The sequence below is a fragment of the Anopheles stephensi genome, chromosome X (assembly GCF_013141755.1).
Source record: "Anopheles stephensi strain Indian chromosome X, UCI_ANSTEP_V1.0, whole genome shotgun sequence".
In the NCBI taxonomy this organism is placed as follows: Eukaryota; Metazoa; Arthropoda; class Insecta; order Diptera; family Culicidae; genus Anopheles; species Anopheles stephensi.
In genome coordinates, this window is record NC_050201.1 from 2,060,069 (window position 1) to 2,071,800 (window position 11,732).

Sequence of the window (11,732 nt, forward strand, 5' to 3'; positions counted from 1 at the left end):
TTTTTTCCCTTCTAATTTCTCTCCAGAATCTATGTCATTTCTCTGCAATTTCTCACTTAATTCTTTATGGCTCCTCTCCCATTTTTCTCTTACTTCTCTTTTTATCCTCTCTTATATTTCTATAATTGAGGATTTTTGTTTTGCTCATTTCCTTGTCATTTTGCTTGATTCAGCTCTCATTTCCCTCTGGATTCTTTCTCGATTCTCTCACATTTCTATTCTGATTCTCTTTCTCTACTCTCTCTCAATCGCTTGACCGATTAGCTAGCTTAGTTCAGCTCTAGGTTCATCCTTCTCGCTTCCCCCACGTCTTGCTCACAGGAGTTGCAAGTGCATAGTCGGCTTATGTCAGCATTACCCTGGACTCGAACCTGCAGAGGATCACCGGACGCTATCTCGCTAATTTACCGTAGTACTATCCGAACACTATATCCGGATTTATTCAGGTGAAACTTGATTGTGAGTTTTATGTATTTAGAGCGATCAAGATAGGTTTTAATACCAGTGATGATCCTCCTGAAGAGCAGTTGCATACTTTCAGGCACTTGAAAACTTAAGGGGTTATGGAAGGTTCGCGTACAGTAGTACTAGACAGCAATAAATTTGATTTTCTTCATCTACGTTTGCTGTGTTTACGACTGTAAGTAAAAGATCACGGCACACAACAAAACGGCCGGACCGCACCTATATTCTGTGGTCCCTTTATCCCTGTTTTCCCCGGTTGTGCATGACTCTAATGGCCACAAATGACTATCTTGTGCAGGGAAGATATTGTGTTTTGTGGTGGACATTAGCTCACATCTTGCTGGAATCGTTAGAAGTTATGTTGGTGACACACACACACACACACTCACGGACACCTTCAAAGGGATGTTTAGATAATATTCAAACAAGGGTTCAAAAGATCTGCTCTGCATTAGGTCGGTAGTCGGGCCGCCAATGAAACCACAAACAGCTAAAATCCCACCATTTAATCAATTTCCCATTTAACCGCAGAAACTCCTGAATGCTGGGACGGTCCACGACGATCCCTCTCGCTACCCAATAGTGTCCCGATCCTAACTCAGTGCCCAAGGCTCCCCGAAGAAAGACGACTTAATAAAATTATTACCCATGACCGCAGCGGATGCCGTTAGGCTTGTCCCTGTGTTTGGGAAAGGGTGTAAAAGTTGCCGAAACTTTCGCCCAGCCGAATTTACCTTCAAAAAAGGCCTCTGGGTTGAGGGTTGGGTCATTACGGGAACAAATCCTTAAGATGTTCGCACTGTTACATTCTTATCAGGGCCCCAGCCCCAGGTCCTAAGGGTGCGATGATTTGCATTTTCGGGTCAGTCAGACACTTTACTAATGTTGGCCCCTTTTGCTTGCGGCCAAGAAGTATCTGCAAATGAGTGTGCGCTTGTGTGTGTGTTGTTTTAATTAAATTCATCTGCTTATTATGAACATCCGGCATGTAACGGCCAGCGGTCAAGATCTTTGCCCTGTCATCAAAGGATAATTATTAAAAAGGGTTTCTCTCCTCTGTCCGAGTTTTATTGCAATTTTGTAGTTTTCTTCTGGTTTGGTTGGTTAAACAGATGCACGTGTCCAACAAAACGATTCAATGAGGGAGGACCAAGGATCTCCCTGGAATGGAGCAACACCAATGGGCAAATTAAAACTATACCGTTGGAGTTGATCATTTAAATTGGATGTAAATAGAGTTTGGAGATGTTCACTGGCTGGAAATGACTTTTTAATTTTCTTCTGCCAAGAGTATCTCGTTCCGTTACGATACCAAACTCGAGAAACGATGAGTATAGATGGAAGATTTCAACATCCAACCGGAATTGAGAACAAATCCCTGAGACGTACGACAATGTAATGTCAATTTCCGTCTCCTTCTTTCTCTCTCTCTCTCTCTCTTTCTATATCTCTTCCTCTCTTTCTCTTGAGATTCGAAAGTTACATTCGGCCATTATTATGTAAAATTCAATTTTCCATTGTAACTCAATTAAACATTACGGGATTATGTCCAGGCAGCAGGAGTCCGCCTGCAGGTATGCAACATTGTATCCCACCCAGCACTAATCCGTCCGACGTACCGAGATTTTGATGCACCACGGTTCACTGCCCTTCTGCGGAATAGGTTCGGAATTGATTGCGCACGGTTCGATTATCATTTCTGGCCGGGGCCAGGATAATGGTCTTATGCGTCCAAATCCAATCGACCGTTCGGACGCCAGGTCTTGCCCGGTTTCCCGATCTGGGTGTCCCGTAAAGCCATCATTATCATCGTTTGCGCCCTGATTGACTCATTAGAGCCGCTTTCACACGTTCGCCAGAATGCAAGTGTATGGGGGGGGGGAGGGGGGGGGGAGGATGCGTAGCTGTACGTTACAGCATAATCCCTTTTTCGGTCGTGAGCAACGTCGGAAGACTGTAAGATGCATGGGGTGTCTTTAGCAGATTGGATTATAAGTCGCACTTAATGGGACTATGTGTAAATGTTGATATGCACCAGTCAAGTCATGTGTGCCAGATTTCCCGATCCAAGCAGCCGGGAGTAAACAATGTACCGGTCAAGGTATCCTTAATCCATCGCCATTGTTTGTTGGGTAATTTGGAGAGCACACACTGTAGCTAGAAGGCCACAAATCTTTTGGTCCAAACTTCATGTTCTTCATCCCTATTTGTTGAACATTACGCTATAACTAGTAGAAAAGATGACTTTCTTCATCAAAGGAAGCTTTCCAAGGAATAGCCTTGAAAGCACAATTCGGTATTCTTTATTTTGCACCCGTTCGAGTGAAGCTTCACTTTGTCCAGGAAATCTTCAATGTTGTCTGATCTAATGATAATATTTTCATGCTGGAGAGAATTTACGAAGTTGAGTGCATTTAGTGATTCTTTAGTGATTCTCTGCTCTTGTGATGATAGCTGTCCTTGAACCTCTTGTTGAGTCTTTTTAATGCTCCGAGGATTATCTCAGGTCAAAAGACATCCTACAAACTAGGCAATTATTAAGCAATAAATTATTACAGATATTCTGAAGTAGCTATTATAGGTACAAATTAAATCATTAACTCAAAGGAATTAAAATATTCCAAGCTACTGAGTTACCCAAGCAGTCAACTTCCAAGAAGAAATTTATTTATGGAGACATTTATGGGGACGCCCAGTACCTGGTGCATCCAGTTTTCCAATGTTAAAATTTCTCTTATTTGCATATTTGCGTGTGTTTTTTTTTGTAATTCTTGTGAGGAGGAACACGCAAGTCCACGACTCTATCAGATTAGCAAAAGGATAGTCTTGAATAATAGTTGAAACACTTTGCGATTGAGCCAACTTTGGCCAACATCACCTTGTAGCTTAGGGACTTACAAATTTTAATAGACTTACCGTACACGATGACCTGATAATGTAATGTAATTTTTTTTATGAACCTATAGAAGCTTTAGCAAAGAAATCAAACGAGACTAACAACAAACATCAAAAACATTGCGGATAATATAAACAACAACACTACAAAAGACGAGGTATGGAGTCCGTTCTCTATATAAGATTAGGAATTAGTTTCGGATATGAGTTTTCTTGAGCACTCATTATACAGAACCTAGGGTTAAAGGATTTTGCCCAAACACCAAACGATCCCATTGTGGTAACACGGTCGCTCGATTAAGTATTTATTTGCTTTTGCTACACGCTCCAGATATAGACAATGACACGGACTATCTCCATGTGGGTGCCGTTGGCAAGCGATAAACAGACGACAAGCGAAAGAAACTACACAGAAAGCCTTGATTGCCTGCCCACTGTTTGCTCCCCGTCCTAACAATCACGCATCCGAACGATCATCCAGGACCAACGCAAACGGCCATGAAACCGCATAATAAGCACACGATCACTTCCAGCAACTCTAGCTATATACTTAACGATACATTAGTTTGGGGAAAAAGCTTAACCCTACACCGTTGCTTGTTTGCTTTATTTTCGAAATGTACAAAGCGCTCCAGGACCGCTGACCGCTCGGCTAATCGACGAAAGCGGAGCATGTTGTGAGCGGTGCGAATGGTTTGAAAATAAAGAACCAAGAACTGCTAACCCTGTCACAGATTTGTTGATGAGCTTTGATAAATTATTTATATGCGGTTGCTTATCGAGATCCGAACGAGAGCCTCTCCTAATGCATTGCTGACAAACCGCGCGCGAGGCATTACAAGAGACAGAACTGCAGCAACATCACCATCATGCAATTGGGACACATAGCAACTTCTGGATACATCGAGATATACAACATCACTAGAACGAAACGGTACACACAGCAGGAGTATTAGTACTGGAACGCCACGGAAAACAAACACAGCACTCGAGCACGTTCGGATAGCTGACTGTTCTACTCACCATCAGTAATCAGGTCAGCCATGATCGAACTCAGCGCTCTTTGAGCTCGCAGCGTTGCGATCACTCTGAACAGCTCGTCGTTCGGATTGGATGGTTGCTGATCTGGTTCAGATCCTCCCTGCGCTGATTGCGACTGAATGGTGTTGGTTGCTGTTGATGGTGGTTTCGGTACGGCAGCTTCATCTGCCTCGGCATTATATGCAACAGCCATCTCGATGTCTTCACGATTGTGTTCAGATAATGACGACTTCACAAACACCACACAATATGCACCGGTTAGTTCGTCTAACGTCACCAATGTTTCTAGAATTTGCTACCACAAGTTTAATTTTTCTCACAAATCACACACGTGACTCAGAAGCGAGCGTTCGTACGGTACGAGAAGCTGTATTGTGTTGCTCACGATGACAGCGGTATGAGAGCAGTGGCACTGAGAGCGATATCCCTCGATGTTATCCGTACGACGGTTCGAACGAAACTGAAGTTCCACTACAGCCGACAGAGTCGTTTTGAATCGCACCCTTGCTTGTTGCGTTGTTGCAGCTGTTGCGAACGCTGTTACTTGTTGCGTCGGGACATGCGTCGACAGCAACAGGGCTGAAGCGAACGTGACTTCCTATGGTGCGGACAGGGACAGCGTCTGATGAGAGCCGTCGGTGCTGTTGGATGTTGCAGAGCATTGTAGCATGGGAGTGGTTACGGTGATGTTTCAAGCTACCCGAAGATAGAAACCTAAGCGCAATCGCAAGACTTTGTGATCCTTTTTTGATAAGGATTTCGGCTGATACCAGCCAGTGGACATTGATTGCAGTGTTCCTAACAAAATGATGGATTTGGATCTATATTTTCCATTGATCGTCTAAACGCTCACCTCTCAGAACGAATCAACTGGAGACTTATAACCCGCTTGATGCTAGAACGATATCGAAAGCAACTCTAGTCAAAATAATGGTGGTCCACTCTCGTAGCATTCAAGAATTCCAAAACTATTGAACAGACGAAAGACGCGTTTTCTCTCCATGTCCAACGAAGTCTTTCGAATACGCAGGTACATCTCTCTGGAGCTAGTCGGCTATGTGACAGGAAACCACTCCCCCGTCTTACAATGCCCTGCAGCATCCTGAAGATGCTAGCTTTCTTTAGCTGCTTGAAGTTCTCGTACGCCCTAGCTCTTTCCACGGGTGACAATGCAACGTTCGCACAAATGTTGCGTCCGCGCAGCATGACAGTTGCATCGGGCGTTTGGAAAGTACAAAAGAGCGTATCGGATTGCAGCGAATCTTCAATTCCCATCAATCAATCAGACAAATAGCTTCATCCTGAAAAAGATTCTGCTCCTTGCTCAGTGCCAGTGATCGTTTGAACTTCAGTCTTGGTGTCCTGTGTGTCTGTGTGTGTGTTGTTGTAGTGGAGTGTAGAGCAGCAATCAGCACAGCTGCTGTGAACGTTTATTGCAATACAGGAACAGGAACAGGTGGCGGTGGAATTTTGAAGTGTCGTGCGTTTTAGTGCCTCTACGTTGAAAAAGATGGCTATAGCATATTATGACGAGGATGAGGATGAGATGAGCCATACGGACTCAACCTTCACCGGATATGACGACGATCAACTCGTGCCACTGGCATTGGACCCACCAACACATAACTTCTTTCAACGCTATTCGCCAGCTATGGATGATCTGCATGTGGCAATCGCAAATTTGCTGCGAGTTCTGGCCCGCGTGGTTATCTTGTACATAGTTGCTCGTGGTGAGTGCCACATACGGTGATATACGACCGAATATTGCTGATCATCTCAAAGTGAAGATCGGGTTAGCTTTTTGTTGTACATCATTCAGGTTAAGATTTGAAGATTGTGAGACCATCCCTTCGTAAATAGAGACAACAACTATTTTCCTGTCTTTTGCCTTTCTGATTGAAGCATATCCAATCAGAAAGACAGCAAGTAAAGATCATTTTCAGAGTTAGTGCTCGAAAAGTGGGTTGAACATCTGCTCCTTACACTGTATTCACTACTAGCGTTAGTAACAAAGTACTTGTCAAATTCCAGGTGTCTCCATTAACCGATCGGGACACTCATCCCACTGTCTGAGCCTTGTGCATCTTCCCGTGGCAAAAAAGTCCTAATACTCTGTGTTCTACGATTCGTTCCAGTAATGCTGTATGGCTCACACCGTGCCGAGATGGTAATGTGTTTCGTAGTGGTAGTGGTATTCTACCGCTATTACATAATTCACCTAATAAATAACGTGTTTCATCCTGGAGAAGATGTAAATCGTGGATCGAACATCATTAATGCAGAGGCACCCACGGAATTTTTCTACAAAGTGCCGGTAGGTGAGCGGGAAATATATCTTCAACATGCAAGTATACTTACTTTGCTATATACATCCCTCTTGTCATCTGGCAGGATCTGGCATGATCTGGTTCACTGGTCCTACTTGACAGATGGATGAGGTGTCTGAGGCTCAAAGCCGCTATAAATAAACGATTAAAACTAGTTCTTGCTTCCCTGCACCGGTAACACTACCTGCACTGTTTACAGACCTGACTGAATTGTTTACACATATAACCTAATATTGGGATTAGTTTAATCCTTCTGGTGGTGTTAGTACACATTATCGGCATCGATGGCACACTGTTCTGGCGGAAATATACTCGAAACTCTTACACATACTCGCTAGTTTAAGATAGGATAAGATTCATTCTAACACTTCCTTCACAAGATGCTGCTACTAGGATAAGCACAACTGAATGTTGTTCGGGAAATACTGGTCTTCGCTTTACCTGCATCCTGGTTCTCCAAACCACAACCAGCACTCAAACCACCTACGCTCCGGCACCGGGGATTTGGTGCACCATGTACATTCGGAAAACTTTAGGTACGCAGCTGATACTGATACTGATAAGAAGCTAACATTTAAACATTAGAAAAATCGTGACCGATGATTTGGACGATCACGCGCTACCTTTGTTGCCTGCACCTTCACAAGGACATACTTAACTCAAGGGGAAAAAAGGTATGTTCCGTGCACTTGAAAGCAGAGGTACACCATACCAGTTTAAGAGCTCACTTAGATGATAAGAAGTTACTAGAGATTTCTACAAAGCATCCCTCGCCCTGACACCCAAACAGTGATGAGAAGGGAGTACTTTACTGAGTGGTCACAACACCTGTGACATGCTAGACAAGCCATTAATATTAGTAGTAGAGTAACAAGTAACGTAACGCAATGTCCTGTTGCTGAACCCACCTCTTCTTTTGGCAAAACAAAACACTGACGCGCCAGGTTTGTTTCTTTTGCCAAAAGAAGATGCAATTTTCGCACCCACAAAATCTCAATCTCTGGGCAAGATTGGATTCTACCCACGTAACGCTCTCACCGAACGAATTTACTTTTGTCGTTTTCAACACCCAGCTACTACCAACACTGAAGTTTTTGGCGTGGAAATCGTTGCAAACACACACACACACAAACAATTAAAAAAAAAGTTCAATTGTTCAAACATGTTAAACTACTATAACCAAAATAATACTCAAATATTCACATGTTATAATGATACTTCCCAACAGTTGAGTAAATACTCACCAATACAAGCATATTAACTTCCAATGTTGTTTAAAGTTCTACAAAAAAAATCACTCCAAATTACAACAACAAAAATTGTTGAAATACCCAAACATTTTCCACTATACTAAACATAAAAATACTTATATGATTGATGTTACCTATATGTTACTTATATGTTGATGTTACCCAACAATTTACTGAATAATCCCTAAAGCGTTGCAAGTACACTTGCCTTTAACTCACTCCATTTCCATAAACTACCAATCTTGTTCGACGCAGAAAAACTACAAAAAGTAACATAAAAATTGAAAAACAAACAAAAAATTATAGTTGTATTGTTGTTCTCAAAACCAAAAACCGATACTCCGAGACTGTAAGACGCATTACAAGTTTAACCAATACATGTCTATGAATTTTAAATGTTGTTCAAAAGACAAAACATCAAAAAATACAACAAAAAAAGTTAAACTGTTCACACATGTTAAACTACTATAACCAAAATAATACTCAAATATGCATATGCTATATTGAAGTTCCTTCTCAAACGACTTGATACTTTCCATTAAGTGTCTATAAACTTCCATTATAGAGCAAACTCTTCAGCCAACATAAAAATACACAAACAGCAAACCAAAACTACAAAAAAAGTAAAAACAAATCGTTCTCTAGTTCAAATATGTTCAACTAAACCAAATGTTAAAAGTACTCAAATATAAACATGTTACGCAGAAAAACTACAAAAAGTAACATAAAAAGTGAAAAACAAACAAAAAATTATAGAAAAAAACTCGTGCAACTTATAAGACATTAAAATTATTGAAAAAATACTTCAAATTTCTCATATAATATTAATATTTCACACAACTATACTTGTTACTCGTTAAAGCGTTCCAATGAAACTTGCTGGAAACCAATACAGTTCAACTTTCAAAGTTGTTCAGCACACAAAAAACGACCAAAAAAAACAAAAAAAAAGAGAAAAACAAGCAAAAACCATACAAAAAAAAGCTTGTTCCGAATGTTCAAACTCTCATTATTATTCAGCATTTAAAAGATGCAAAAAAAATCAAAAAACAAACAAAAAATTTACCAAAAAAAATTTGTTCAAATGTTAAAACAACGTTCAAATGACACAAACATAGAAAATGTCAAATGTTCTCATGCTTGATACACCTCAAAACAGTTCTTGTTACTGCTTGAAGCGTTGCAAGTAATCTTGCCTATAACCAATAAATGTCTATTGATGTTGTTCAGCACTGCAACAACAGGTGTATAGTTTCTAATTCTTCCTTGGATATATCACAAAAGTGTCACCTGTGATCAGGTCTTAACGGGTGCACATGATGTAGACAGCAATAGCCTCAGTTAGGATCGGTTGGTGAGTCCATAGAGACTTTGAGTCGTTCGACTTTATTGGTGTCTTCTGTTGTTGTTTGCCAGCATAGAACTCTTTCGTCCCGACTGGAATCAATGTTTGGCCATGGATCTGTGTCCTGTTCACATTGAAAGAAGCACCAAGTTTTTTTAGTCCATATTCTGTAGGATGGCTGTGTGATTCTAGTAACTTGGAGCCCCGAATTTCTAATTCGAATATGCTAAGGACCTTCATATTTCTTTCCTGTTGGGGCTTGGTCGGCTTGATCGACCCATTGAGCAAACGGATGGTGTGGCTTTTGATGGAATTTGTTGAAGATGTTATAGCAGAGATGTAGCTAAATAGCTAAGTTCGGACGATTTACTATACCAAAGAAATACGATCCTTGTGTTGGTAACACATTCGCTCGATTAAGCATTTATTTGCTTTTGCTTGCTCACAGGGCGTAGACAATGGTGCGGCCTATCTCCATGAGAGGACCGTTGGCATGCAACAACTACAACTAAAGCCTTGATTGGCATCCATCTATTCAGGCTTGAAACCATTGTAAGCAAATGATCATATCTAGCAACTTTAACTATACTTAACGATAATGTTTGATAAACTTAAGCTAAACTTGATGCTCTTGTACTTTATTTGCGCAATGTCCACATCGCTGCAGGATCGCTGTTCTTTCGGTTGATCAACGAAAGGAACATCCAGTGCGAGTGTCTGTATTTAAAAATAAAGAACCAAGAACCATCAAACCAAGTGTCACAGTGTTGTTGATGAGCTTTGTTGAATTATTTATATAAGGATGCTAATCGTGATCATGCTTGATCGCAGCAGTTAACGTGTCCCAACGCATTTCACTCTGATCAGGTTGGTCTGATCTAGAAGCGATACAACATCATCAGCAGCATACAGTCGGGACAGTATAAAGCAATCGCACCATGCATCATCACTAGAAAGAAATGTATACACGGGGTATATTTAGTACTTCGCGCTGGAGCAGGGAGATCGATATATTGTACACTCACCATGATTCATCAGGTTGGTGATCATCGTATTCATCGCACGTCTAGCACGCAAGGTTGCTAGCAATACTTCGTTCGGATTCACGTGCGTTAGATTTGAAGGCGCTGCTGTTTGCGCTGGTTGAGACTGAGAGGCGTTGGTTGCAGTTGAAGGTGGTTTCGGTACGGCAGCACCATCACCCTTTTCATTAAATCCCAGTGCCATCTTGATGACTTCACGATCGCTTAATGATTCCACTACACCACACAATTACACCTGGTTGGTTTGCTTTATGTTAGCCAAAGTTTCCAGAATTTCTACCACTCGTCCTCACAATTCGCACACGTGCTGATGTTGAGCTTGTGTTGTAGGCTTTCGCGCCCTTCGAAATGTAACTGAATGAACTTGATGTAATGTTGAAGCAGATCTAGAGCACTGCACAGCGAGAGACGGAGAGCTATCCTTCTCGGATGTAAGCCGTATGACGGATCGGATGCAACTGAACTTCCGCTGCATTTCGATTCGTTCTTTTGTACTGCATCGTGTCGTTGCGATGTTGCATTACTTGTTGCGTTGAAGCAATACATTCTATGATTTGTTCCGGTCGCACTGGTACGTAACGACTGCTCGAGAAAGCATCTGCTATGCTACCTTAAGCAACAGCCAGCATAAATGTGAGCTAAACAGAGACAGAGACAGCTTATGGTGCGGTCGGATAGGAAGGCGTGGTTTGCCGGTGTGCTATAGCGAGCTGGCAATGACGTACTGTACGTACTTTTACGCCGCACAGGTAAAGCAGATCTATAGCTATCTTAATGGAATAGTGTCGTTTTGAAGGGAATTCCTTCGCATATTTTTGAAGCAGCTAAACAGGAATACTCACCTAGTCAGCATTTGAATCGCTAGACAGGTTCACGTAATATTATGGGAAATAAATTGATTTATGACCAAAAACTTGGAGCAATTTTGGCCAAAATTGGCCATTAAATTCTTGATCGAAAATTAAATTATATTTCAGGGCAAAATTAAAGTTGGAATCAGTAAGGAGCTTTCCTGGTGAGCGATTTCAGCTGTTTCGAGTTGTACAACCACATCATCTCAACGCCGGAGTTAGACTGTTTTACGACTCTTCAAATGGCGCTCAAAACTGACGAGGAAAATCTCGGATTTTCTCGCCTGGTGAGCTCTATAGTTGTGGAACAATGTTCAAGCTATTCAAGAAGAATATTCTGCGTCTAGGAGACGTAATCATCCAAGCGTGAGATTCACTTAGGCTAATGGCGCTTGGTGGAAAATATTTTTTTCCGGTGCTGAACGCTTCGTCTAGACTCCAAATCGATCTCAGAAGCGACTAGTAGAGGTTCTTGGGTAATTCTTCATCAGAGGACCATATCCAAGCATGCTGTA

The 11,732-nt window shown here is 41.7% G+C and overlaps 1 protein-coding gene across 1 annotated transcript; it reads left to right on the plus strand.

Moving 5' to 3' along the window:
• The first annotated feature begins 5,695 nt into the window (after positions 1-5,695).
• LOC118503345 lies at positions 5,696-8,717 on the plus strand. Its single transcript, XM_036036518.1, has 3 exons — positions 5,696-6,131; positions 6,537-6,715; positions 6,793-8,717. Exons 1-3 carry the CDS (start codon positions 5,912-5,914, stop codon positions 6,802-6,804), a joined length of 411 nt encoding a protein of 136 aa, XP_035892411.1. The 5' UTR covers positions 5,696-5,911; the 3' UTR covers positions 6,805-8,717.
• The last annotated feature ends 3,015 nt before the right edge of the window (positions 8,718-11,732 follow it).